Below are 13,627 nucleotides of genomic sequence, written 5' to 3' on the forward strand. Positions count from 1 at the left end.
CTTTTATTATTATCAATTTTTTGGATATTTCAGCCATTTCAAAGCCAATTTTCATCAAATAAACGTTGAATCCTTCTTACAATTACATGCTCTTTCATATTTCATAAGAGGTTTCTCATTATCTCACTTAGAAATACCCCAACCAGTACTGTACAGTCCCTTTAACATTTTCATTTCAACACAATTTTTTTTTCAATTTCTTAATTTTTTTTTTTTTTTTTTTTTTTTTTTTTTTTTTTAAGACCATGTGATAGTCACATTACAGGATGCTAAAAATCCACTGGCCTGCTTGCCTGGGGCCAGTAAAACTCAAGCTGAAGGAAAAATGAAATGGATGACCACTGCCTGTAGAAAGTACATGTATGGGCTCTTGGCCAAATGGGCAAGGAGGCAAGTCACAGAAATACATTGTACAGCTGTATCTCATGTACACAATATGTAATACCCTGTATTTACTGAAAATATTACAAGTATTTTCTTGGTATCCATCTGTGTTGTATAATACTTCTGCACATCTCATTGTAATGCCAAAGGAAGCTACCCTTCCAAATCACATACATCACTGACTATGATAATCTGACTTGAACTCTGACACTATTGTATGTTTTTGCCTTACACAATGGGCTACAATTGTACTCCCACGAGTGGTGAGGTTTGTACATACAGAATTAAATGTGAACAGGATGATGCCCTGTATCATACTCGCAAATGTATGTAGAATATACTGTACACACTATTAAATGGATAAAATGATTCATTAACCAATGTCTTCTATGGTACATCACTTTGAGCAAGTGAGCATTTGTCATAAGATCATGTTCAATCAAATTATGCAGACACATACATGTAGCATGTGTATACAGTATCAAACAAAAACAACAAATCATATATTGAACAGAACTTCTTTACACTTTCATAACACCAGTTCAATATACACGTAATTTCTTTAACAATAGCCAAGCCCTTTTAATTTCCATTTACAAGAGCACGGTTAGGATAGGCCTACATGCATCTAATACAAATACTTATGTAGTCTGCTGTCAAAGAGTTGAAATGTTCTCAAAACCCATTTATTGGGATTTGTAACTTCCTACTGTATGATAATCTTTGTAACTTTCTACTGTATGATAATCTGATTACTATTAAAGAAGCTCTGTTCCATTCTTTACATTACATAACAGTTTTTGGTTGAGCAATACATGTTTTGTTTGAACTTTGCACCTGCCTTTTTGAAATGTACTGTCACTTGTTTTCTTCATCCATGTACAGAATACTCAGATACGTTGTATGCTACAATTGTACTATACTACACACAGCCCAGTCGCTGTATGTAGGTACGTCGCACGGCGTAATTACAGCGTCTGGTCAGGCTACAATTGTACATACAAATCGTACATGTACGTGTATAGTGTACATAGTACACATTTATATTTTCAAAAAAGACCTACAAATTTCAATTACTAATGCTACACTGTTAATGAATAATCTGTATTATATTAGGTGCTCAGTAACATTCTATTCATACCCTGTGCATAGAGGCCAATACACACACACATAGGATACAGTTGTATGTCAACAGACACAAGGATACTGCCATTTACATGTATGTGGTTCCCCTCATTCACATTTTCTGCTGCAGAAATGAGTCCTTACAGAGTAATTATAAACAGCTGCCCAGCAGATGTGAGACACTCACGCTGGCTACTTCTACAGGATCGAAAAAGGGATCGGGGTTTCCACACATTCCCAAATCCTGTAAGCTTTTATCACAAGGACTATTACAAAAGATCACCATGATAACAAAACAAGAGAAAAGTATCTTTATACAAAGCATTCTTCAAAAAACATGTGACTTAGACAACAAATGCAAGGGGCAAGCACAATTATGGCATCAATTTGTATAATTGGATTATTTCATATTTCTCAGAATATCAATCCATATTTTGAATCACACTGTAAAACAAAACCATTTATTTTTTATAACACTTCAAAGACAAGCATCTGAATTGTTGTTGTCTTTCATTCCATAGAGCTTAAAAGAAAAGTAATGCTTAACAATATCTTTTTGTGTCTTTAATTCTCAGATGATTACTCTACATACATGTACAATGTAGACCTGTCCTGTTTACTGTAGGACCTATACAGTGTTGCCAATCACGAGTGATTAAATTTGCGCTTGTAGAGCACAGTACTGAATGGAGAAATTAAGTGTGCATGTCACATTTACGTCGCAATCAGATTTAATATTTTTTGCATGTTTTTGCAAATGGCATCCAACTCGCAAAAATTTGTCACTTGAAATAAAAACCTCACAAAATATTCAGCATATATACAGTACCACACACAGCCTTGAACAAAGTATACTCTGGACACTACAAGAGTTCTTTCCCTTTTCATTATGCAAGTCTTTAATACAATTTCAAACATATTAACCAAAAAAAAAAACTGCCATTAGGCAAAATGTCTGAACAAATGCACAAATTGCGATCAACATACTATCAGGCAATGTAGGTCAGAGAGAGAAGAAACACACCCAAACTAAGCTGCCTGCTGGGTGCATTTTGTGTTTCTACTGCTTGATGCTTCCCATGCGATGAAATCTTCACATTCTTTGCGGACATGTGCTGGGGAATGCCCCAATGTGATTCTCCCAACTCTGTGTCCAAATATGGAAGGCAGCCCTCCCCCAGGAGTTCTGGGTGAGCTGGGCCATTTTAAAACGTAAACACGCTCTGTCTGGGGCTCTGCATGATGTAGGCTCCATGCCTCCACCATCTATCAAGTGAGACAAGTTCAGATGTTGTCTTGGGATTTGGGGTATGAGATGATCAGGCGTCGTGAAAAACAAGGTTTGGTCTGACAGAGTTATTCCAAGCTACAGGCATATCATGTTTAGAGACTTAAAACCTACATCAGAACTTTGCTAATGAAAACTTATCACTAGAGAGATTGCCTTACATGTTGCTAAAGAAGTATGTTATAATGACAACATGCATGTCAAATTCTGAGTTATGAAAGCCAAAACATGACAAAACAGTTATTTTCCACTCTAGTCAATCATTTTCAGTATTTTCATAATAAATAACTGATTTCTGACAGCCGTTTTGAAAACAACCCCACCTTGCATTTATAAACATGAAATTTGCACACATCATTGTATGCAATTTAAACCATTTTCACTGTTTGCGTCCATGGCACCACAGTGCTACATCATGGCTCTCCACATTGTACATTTCTCCCACCCCAGGTAACCCAGGATGAATTTTGAACACAATGCAAAAGACCAGAATGTGTCATCAGTCAACACGTCGGTCTCCTCTTCTGTCATCAGGCTGCAGAACTGGGTTAGGATGGTTCAAGGCCCAGCCAGGCTGCCAAGCGGACTCGCTCTAATCTTTCCCCTTCCCTGATACATGTAACTCCTTCAGTTGTACCTCCATCCTTCCCTACTACCCCCCCCCCCCCCCCCCACCTTCAGGAACAGCTAAGGTACACAGGCAGTATGTATGATACATCCTACCTCCTGAGCAGAAGGCAGTCTGTCAAACAATGCAAATGATATAGGTGACTCATCCTTGCGCAAGTGACTGTCCTCAAGTACACTCACATACAGTGTACACACAAGCACAACTATCGTGTGCATGTTGTGATGTAAGCCTCACCAAATACTAATAGGTACGGTGCAGCCAAGAATTCCACTTCATAAACAAATGTCTCAATCAGTGCAGTGATTTGCTTGTGGAGTCTGCTCTCTAGCACTGTGCACAACAAATTTACATTGTGGATCTGTGATGCACGGTTACTCCAATAAATTATGAAAGATGGAATTACTGTGACAGCAACTACATAATCTGGTTCTCTGTGTTTACAATGACCTTGGACAAGTTCAGTATGTCAAGGGGAAAAAAGGAATCTTTTGTTCATACTACAAGGCTATAGAATATCATTATAGCATGTACACAAAAGGAAAATACCACTGACTTGTATGTGTACTCCTATCCTTTACAGTATCTCTGCACTATTAGAGTTATATACAGGTAAATCTCAAGTTCAAAACCTGTACAATGTATTTTCTTTCACAAGAAATTTGAGTGAGGAAAAAAGAATGACTTAGAAAATCACTTTGATGCATGGAATTTCTGTGTAAAATTCAAGGTGTTTGGATATTTTCACGCAAGTCAATGTTTTCACTGCAGTATTAATGTTTTTATGAATGCCTTTTCTGTCTTATGCTGGCAATGGTAATCAGCAAAATAAGACACAACAGTTCTGTCCATGCTGTATAAATCATTATTATACTGTGAACACTTTGTCGAAACAAGAAGTAGCCTACTGACATAGTAACAGAAGCCATTTAAAACCACCAGATGGTGTACATTATGTAGATGGTCTCACTCTAATTAGCTAGAATGGCATATTAATTTACCAGAATACATGGTGCTCACAACTCTACAAATAACATAAGAGTGCAGTGGCTGATGGAATCACCAATAAAACTGTGCTGGACAAGATTCAAGAAGACAATGAAATCAAAAGTACTGTGTACAGAAGGAAGAAGAAAATGGCAGCACATGCTACGTGTTCCAGTTGGTGCTAGATAGAAGCTTGAAGGGAATTAGGCCTAGATTTTTAGAGGAAGGAAACTAGTTGTAAATGTAAATAACCCAGGAACAGATCAGAAATGACCCTTGTGGAGACTCAAGAGGCAGAATTACAGTTACAGTAGTTGCAACATCTCTTTAATGTCACTGTCCATATTTTAGCACATTTGGTACTTAGTATTTAGTGACAGGGCATGGAAAAGTCAGTGGATGCGTTTATCAACCCATATCTGGCGTAGAATTAAGATTTCCAAACAACTTTCAGGGAGATTTGGGCAGATGATAATTACATGTATGCAAACCTGTTTTGATTATAAGGTTATAAACACCTTTCCGATATGCCAAAAAAAAAAGGCGTGATCACAAACATATTTGAGCCAGAACTGTGCTTCTGTGAAGATGATAAACACAGAGTCATTATGAAATGCATTTATAGCTCAGACCTGCCCATGCCAACCACTGCCAACAACGACTTGTATCACTCCGCAGGTCAAACTGCACAATGGAGACTCTGAGTAGTGACAATGCCTTCTTCTCCACTCATGATAGAGATGATTTATAAGCGCAACAACTTGAGAAACACAATCCAAAAGGCCTTTGCAAACTATGCATTTTGATAGTGGACACTGGATCACGTTTCAAACATGAGAAAGATGATAAATGCAGCTCATGACACCTGCAGGTTAACAACCTAGGCCCATGTACAAGTTTGTATGATGAAAAATTGTATGCCTTGTTTGAAAATCACAATTCGTTCATTTATGGGCACTAAATACTCAAATGAGCTTTCATACACAGAAAAGTAATTTATTATGCAGCTTTTTCTTTAAGGACTTGACATCTATACAGATTTTCTGATTGACGAGGGAAACCTACAGTATTTGACTCCATATACTGTACCTCAATACGCTTGGTAAGAACCCCGATGTCAGACATTCCAGATAAATTCTCTCATTATTAACAGCAACTGTGAGAACAAAGTCTGCTTGAAGCCCAAAAACTATTTGTAAATTTAGAGCATTTCTTCATTCTGAAGTGAGTGATCACAACAACATGTACAAATAGCTGTACATGTGTACATGTACAGCATGTGCATTTTTACACATTCTATAGATACACAAATGATGAAAAAAAAAAAATGAAACAGAAATGTACTGTAGATCACATCTTTCAAGTAATTTTTACATAGTCTCCAGCCATAGCTCACTGATAATCATCACATCCTTCTCGAACTACATGTATTCCAAACACTTTAGCCTTTCACCAGTCAATGCTCACACAATACACTTGTATTTATAAATTGTAATTAACCCAATGAATCTTTACATGACTATCCCCATTACTTTTCCCATGAACAGAAATTACAAATACTGTAACTTGGTGAACATTTTTGAGGTGTTCAAATTTTCTTGCATTTCGTGCAACCAGAAACTAGCACGAAAACAAAAGCACACAAATATTTTTGCTTGCTACAACTACAATGTTCCAGTGGTTAATGTCTTGATTCCATGGAATTAAAAACACACAAAACTCATCTTACCCAAACCAAGCGCGAAAAATTACTCATGCAAAAACTATCCACTTTTACATTCTCAGCATTTACATTGTATCAGTATCCCCTGCACATTGCATTAAAGGTGCATAGTCCCGGTAGTGTAGAGGGCGCTGTTCATGATACTGCCAATCACCGTTAGCATTGATACGAAGATTATCGAAGTTGAGCTGTCATCAAGAGTAAAGTGCATACAAGTGTAGGTGTTGCTAAGTAACGTTGCCTTCGCTGTCTTCTCTGCGCATTGTGCAGTCTGTAGTAATGCCAGGGTGCGTGCATATGTGCTTCTTATTATGACATCACAAAAGAAGTTTGCTGAAACTGTCATCCCCCTCAGCAGAACATGAGCCGAAGTGTGATCGGACCACTGACTACAGTGAATCAGATTTCTTTGGATTCGGGGAAGTGGGCCACAGCGTAAGCGCTAAAGAGGAGTCGATAGCGTAGGTCTCTATAGGAAACTTGCGCCTTGCGCCCGCGTACGCATTTGACTATAAAACACCGGGACCATGCACCTTTCAATAAGCAATGTAACCAGCGATGAATAAAACTCCATTGAGCACAGTTGTCATGAATAATTTCTAGTTGTCTTAGTGATTGTGGCAGTAAGGCAGATCTATAGGCCTAATTAGTAGATTTTAAAACACCACAATTTACAGTATGATTTGCAGAGGTCAATACAACTGTTTGTCCATTCATGTCACTGCAACACCTTTCATTTTAATGTTCTTCTTTTATAATTGTCACTTGAGGGGAACATGTTCCACTTTCATAAACTTGTATAAACTAAACATACAGTAAGTAGTCAATGCAATGATATACTGGAACTGTACAAACAGTATGTCAGCATGGTGGACTGATGTAATAACAGACGAACAAAGCAAAACAAACAGGAGTTGAAAATGAAGAATAAAAATTACAATTTTCATTTTGTAATCTCCTATTCAAAAGGCATCTATAAAGTAGCTAGATACTGATGTGTTGAGCTAGTATTCATATAATTCTCCATATATTGCATTTCAATGATGAATGATTTGTTTCACCATACAAAACCCAGCAAAATCTTACACAGAAAAGAATATCATGCAAGCTTGCCATCAGATATAGTTTTGAAGCAAACAAGACTTTGAGATTTTGATGCAGTGTCAAGCATGCAGCCAGATGAAGTATTTGATACAATAGTTTCATTCATACATGTAACACAAGTAAAGCATTTTATGTTTATTTTTTTTTTTATGTCTTTTTACACAATCTTTGACTTACGTGTAAGAACTTCGGAGGGAGAAAGGTACAATGTAAATCATGTTAAACTTACACTTATGTTTACATTTTTCACATCTATGACATTTCATTGGCTTTATGGCTTCTGGCTTCATCAACATAGCATGGACACCACACACTGTCAAATTGTAATAAAGTCTGTGTTTTCAGTGTATACTACCAGTATCACACAGCATTACTCTCTGCCAAACTGCATGTCAGGATCAAATTTATGAGATGGTCTGAGATTTTATCCAACTGACCAGCAAAACCTATTCAGAGGTGAGCAATTCTTGTCCAGTCACAGGGAGTGTCTATCAAATTCTATCCAGTTACAATTTGTAACATGAGTACCCATTCACTGGTAAAAATATGTAAGTACCATACCATATTTTGGTTTAATGTCAGTGGCATGGTAGCAGTACTGTATTAGCAATGACATTGTCAGCATAGGCCCTTCACAAGAAATTCTCGATGCATGTACACAGTACAGTAATCATACTTCAGGAACCTACATGTACATGTACACACAGTGGTACATGTACCTCAGTCCGCGTATGCCTACATCAAAAGTGGTATCCCACGAATCACCATGTACTGATCCGGGAATGAGTAGCTGGAGAGCATTTTTTTTGAATGCCACTTGACCAGTAAAGGCACTAAAATCATTATAATATTTCCTAGTCACCACGAACACTAACAATTGGCTGAGAAGGTAATCGGCTAAGCTAAAGTTGTATGTATGGTAATATTTTTATGCCTCCTCATCTGCCCCCACCACCTTAAACCAAACAGGCCTGTGAGTGCATAGGGACAATTGTGTGTGTGCATGTGAACATGTATACATTTTTAATGTGTGTGTGTGTGTGTGTGTGTGTGTGTGTTTGTGCATCTGTGCACAAATTTGTATGTGTGTGTGTCTGTGTGTGTCTGTGTGAGTCTGTGTGTGTGTGTGTGTTTGTGGTTGCCTGTATGTGCATCATTGTAGTTACAATTGTATTAACAGACAGATAAGGATGAGTTTTTTTGAGCGTGTTCTATGATATTGCCAAGGACAGTGGAAATTTCCTACAATAATAAATGATTCCCTGACTCAAGAACATTCATTCATTTGAAATCATACCACTCTGTCCCTGCAGAGGTGGCAAATAGAAGTGCACACTTGTATTTAGGGCAAACTACGCACTGTAACTTCATTTCGCATTTTCCAGAAACACATGTATACACACACACACATCTCCCCACACGCAATCCCACACACATTCACCACTCACTGATCTATATCACCAGGGTCGAGATCAGCGACATTCACACAGTAGGCCTACACATGTTATCAAACCTGTGGTGCAAGATCACTACTAAAATTCACATGCTCTGTTTGATTTGAAAGCTATCGCAATACCATTACCAATGTCAATGATATTGGTCCCTAAACAAAGTAGAATTTTATATGATTGCCAACACACCAGTAGAAATAGAATATTCAAATAGACAATCAAAAGACGTACAGCAGGCCCTACATCTTTTTATCTTGGAATCTGATATTACAACAGCCCATGACAAACTACAAGGAGTAGACTTCTAACAGTTAGCATGAATCATAGACATACAATTGTGAAGTACAAATTACTGATAACGTTTGGAATTGGAGGAGTTTCATAACACTTTTTCACTCTGTGGCAAAAAAAAAAACTGCTGAAAACTGCTTATCCAATAAGGCGAGCCAATGGAGTAAAATGTAGTCAAAAGGGGCCTGAGCTTTCGATCCTAGCAGAATCTTCGTCAGAGGCAAAATGACAAACAAGCAGGGAAAGCACTCACATATAAGGACTATAGAATCTTCGTCAGAGGCAAAATGACAAACAAGCAGGGAAAGCACTCACATATAAGGACTATATAGTCCTTATATGTGAGTGCTTTCCCTGCTTGTTTGTCATTTTGCCTCTGACGAAGATTCTGCTAGGATCGAAAGCTCAGGCCCCTTTTGACTCCACTTTTTCACTCTGACGGTTCTCTTCCTAGCCACATATGTCTCAGTTTCTGCGGGATGAACATAATTTATATTGTATCCTCAACAATATAAATTGATAATGTTGATCTTTCGGTCAACATTTGTCATGAATCTCCATCATGCACCTTTCTGTTAGTGTTACTTTATCTAGTTATCCAACAACGTTAATCATGTTAATGGTAAATTCTCAGTGGGTGGGATGGGTAGAATTAAGAAGTCCATACAATTCTAAGTCAACAAATAACCAGAGTGTAGCGGTTTTCTACTATGTATCATATTGTCTGGCATTCTGGCTGTTGTAAATTACGCTGTCTGGCGACCCCAGTATTTTGTCAACATCCACGCGAACTTTCTTTGTGCGCCGACACATGACAGGTGCGCACTACATTCTCCGCCTTTGTCATCGTGCCGAGGTACGCGTATTTCACATTCCAACAGTAGTCGGATTTTCATAAACACACCCCTTGTTTTGCTGTCACGGAAACAACCCACCGTTTACGTGAGTACATGTCCACTCTACATCCAGCCCACTCACGCAAACAGAACACCACATCTCACATCCCTACACATCTCCACAACTCCACGCATGTTTTTGTCAGACGGGACGGTGTACATCGATCTCTACAGACGCCATACACTGGACCATACAAAGTGCTGCGTCGATCTCCCAAGCACTTTACACTAGAGATCAACGGTAAGAGGGAGACCGTCACTATCGACCGCCTAAAGGCCGCCTTCTTAGAAGCCGCACCGGTCCAGCAACCCCCACCCGTCCCCGCCAGAACTCCGGCGACCACACCGAGCGCCCCGCTCACTACACCACGGCAGCAGCAGCCTACGCCAACACAGCCAACGCAACCGCAGCAGCCGACACGGACGACTCGCACCGGTAGGCAAGTACGTTGGCCTGCACGTTACGTTCAATACATGTATTTTGATACCTGAGATTTTCAACCACTACTTTGTTTACCTTTCATTCATATCGATCGCCTGTTTTTAGTCTTCACTTCATTGACCTTCTACTAGCGATCTGGAAGGGGGCTAAATGTAGCGGTTTTCTACTATGTATCATATTGTCTGGCATTCTGGCTGTTGTAAATTACGCTGTCTGGCGACCCCAGTATTTTGTCAACATCCATGCGAACTTTCTTTGTGCGCCGACACATGACAGGTGCGCACTACATTCTCCGCCTTTGTCATCGTGCCGAGGTATGCGTATTTCACATTCCAACAGTAGTCGGATTTTCATAAACACACCCCTTGTTTTGCTGTCACGGAAACAACCTACCAATTAGTGGCGAGCTGTACACCTTCACCAGCCAATTACCACTCTCAAAGCTCCTGTCCGTGACACGTTTTCTCCGACCACGCTGTTTCATTTTCCACGCTTCCTCACTTCACGATTAGCTTTCATCCTGAGAGCACGTTCTAATCGTTGGAGTCACTCACGTCCGCATATCACGTCCGTATATTACTTCCCACGTCTTTTCTCGCGCACGATACCTCGCGCCGTGGACTGTCATTTCTTACGGATTATTACATTTCATACGGAATATTACACTTCCTCGGATTTCATACCTCGCGACATTCGCTCCTTTTTGTATCGCGACTCGCCCTTTCTTCATGCTCTACACTCCAACCTGGGGATTTTCTACGTAGCTGCATTCCACGCGATTCGCGTCGTTACATCGCTGCATCGGTCCTGCTAGCGTGCTGTCGGTGGTGTGCAGACTCTATCAGGGACCTCGCAGTTCTTCGACCCAGCGCTCCAGCGGTGGATTCTACCCTCGCTTGTGCTAGCCGCGGCACCCGGAGGCTACTCCACGCTGTCGCTGGATCATTTGTACATATTCATATGGGACACTGTCGTCTTCGGACACCCAAAGTGCATTCGGAGTTAGTCCATATTATTTAATATCATTTCGGGAAGTGCAATACCCATTTCAAGGACACTGTTCACCTCTACTGGTGCCCTGGTGCTTTCTACAGTCCATACCCTACTGTCATACGGTCGGCTACCATCCCTGCTGGTGGTGCCTTCAGTTTCAAGTCCCGTTAGCCACTCGGTGAGTAATTGTTAGGTATTACATCATAGGCCCGTACCAGAATACCTACATAATTTATATTGTATCCTCAACAATATAAATTGATAATGTTGATCTTTCGGTCAACATTTGTCATGAATCTCCATCATGCACCTTTCTGTTAGTGTTACTTTATCTAGTTATCCAACAACGTTAATCATGTTAATGGGAATAATGGTAAATTCTCAGTGGGTGGGATGGGTAGAATTAAGAAGTCCATACAATTCTAAGTCAACAAATAACCAGAGTATTAAACTCCATGACTGAGCAAGATTGGCAATACACACCTAGACCTGCACCTGCCTACACTATTCTTAGTTGTTGTAAGCCCATTACGTTAGATCTTATTATACGATGCATTCATCACTTTACAGAACGGTCTACCGGCACCGGTCCAGAAGTCCAAGCAAAGCCAGGCATGCAATAAATGTCCCAACTGGCAGACTGGCCAAGAAGTGAGTCAGATCAGAGTGGCCAACTACAGAACACCTAACTCATCACTCACCAAGTGTCATCATTGGCATCTTCTGCATGGATGTCTAAAACTTTGACGTTGTCTAAAAGTCCTTTCACTGAATTTTTTGTCCTTGTTTCTGCATTTTTCACTGATTTAATGTCACCATTAGACTGAAGATTAACGTTGGTGTTGGCTTCAGAGAGAGGCAAAGTCCCATTATTGGTTGGAGTGGGGCTGCCGATAGCATCCGCTTTACTACGTAGAAGTTCATTCTGTTTCTCAAGCTTTCGGACCAAATCTTGCAATTTTCGCACTTCGTCCTCAGGATCAATGCTGTTATCCATCGCTTCTGTAATGTACAAATACAATAATTCCAATAGGAGGAGGAGAAATCAGACGAAATAGGTAGCGTATCTCATTGCCTTCTCCGTACAGGTCTGTCTACTTCGCCATGTTGATATCACGGTTAATCGTAGCGAGCATGCGCAGCAGCAGCTGTGTCAGTCTCTCTCTGACACACAGTTATTGCATGCCACAGGCCCGTAGCCAGTACTGTACATTCTGGCTCCGATGACGGCACCATCAGCATCGGAACACACACTCACAGGAGTTGGGCTGTGGTTTCCTCTAGTCTATGTTGCAGACCCATTAATATCGCAAATTCTGAAGCAAAGAAAACGAGGTCAAAACAAACAAACAAGCAAACACCAGGGCCAAGGATGTCACTAAACTTTGTACCATTTAAGTCAACTGTGCGATAAAAGAATTAAGCATTTCCAGTGCCCAACCACATGGAGAGTTGAGTAAATGCCATCAGCTCAGTACATTACGTGGAATATGATGGGCAGTTTAAAAAAAAAGAGAAGCTGACAGGACCTACCATCTTCATTTTTTTAAAATAAAAAGCACTTGATTAGTCCCCGCTGTATTGTGGGTTGACAAACACAGAACATAATACACACAGCATTGCCAATAGTGAAACATGACATTGAAGAATGTTAGTAGGACGCATATAGGCCTATAACTAACCCTTTCCCGTTGCATATAAAAAGTGTTACTGTATTTCAGTGTAAATGGGTGGGGGTCAGCCAATGCAAAATACAGAAGGATTAGTAAAACACTCAGATTTTTCATTCAAAAGTTAAGAGTTGTAAAAGTATTGTTTGCTCCAGCTCTTATCCGAGTAGTATTAGTAAAGTAATTATCATAATTACTACCCTTATCATGGTTACAGATCATTAATTCTTTGTCAGCATAGATTGTCATTTTCATCTTTGTTTATGATCAAAACCCTTATACTTAGTATCAATTTCTTTCATGATAAATCATCTCTTCTGCATCAATCCATCGAGGCTGACCAGCTAGGAACAGTCAATGGGTTGACATGGCAGCGCCAGCTATTAGATGATGGCGCTGTCTCCGAATTTCGTAGGACGAATGGTTGCGCTGGAGAGTGCAATGTTTATACAAAGTCATGTGAACTTCCGCAAGGCTGAAAGCCTAAACTGATCGCGTGTTATACTTGAGAAGATAGAAATCCCTGATCAAAAATAGTTCGTGTTTAGCATAATTAATGCTTTCTTATTAAAGTTGAGCTTATTATGACTAAATGAAAACAAATCAAAATAATCGAAGTAAGGAATCATGAAGTGATTATCTTTC

At 39.6% G+C, this 13,627-nt stretch overlaps 1 protein-coding gene across 1 annotated transcript in view; it reads right to left on the minus strand.

Moving 5' to 3' along the window:
• The window catches only part of LOC139736375 (uncharacterized), a 46,546-nt gene extending 34,123 nt beyond the window's left edge, over window positions 1–12,423 (minus strand). The window contains exon 1 of the mRNA XM_071647130.1: window positions 12,014–12,423. Within this exon, the coding sequence (XP_071503231.1) occupies window positions 12,014–12,309 (296 nt within the window). The 5' untranslated portion in view covers window positions 12,310–12,423. The remainder of the gene's footprint in view (window positions 1–12,013) is intronic.
• Window positions 12,424–13,627: the final 1,204 nt, after the last annotated feature.

The sequence above is a fragment of the Diadema antillarum genome, unplaced genomic scaffold (genome assembly GCF_040938485.1).
Source record: "Diadema antillarum isolate AM-2024a unplaced genomic scaffold, OU_Dant_1.0 seq00000642_RagTag, whole genome shotgun sequence".
In the NCBI taxonomy this organism is placed as follows: Eukaryota; Metazoa; Echinodermata; class Echinoidea; order Diadematoida; family Diadematidae; genus Diadema; species Diadema antillarum.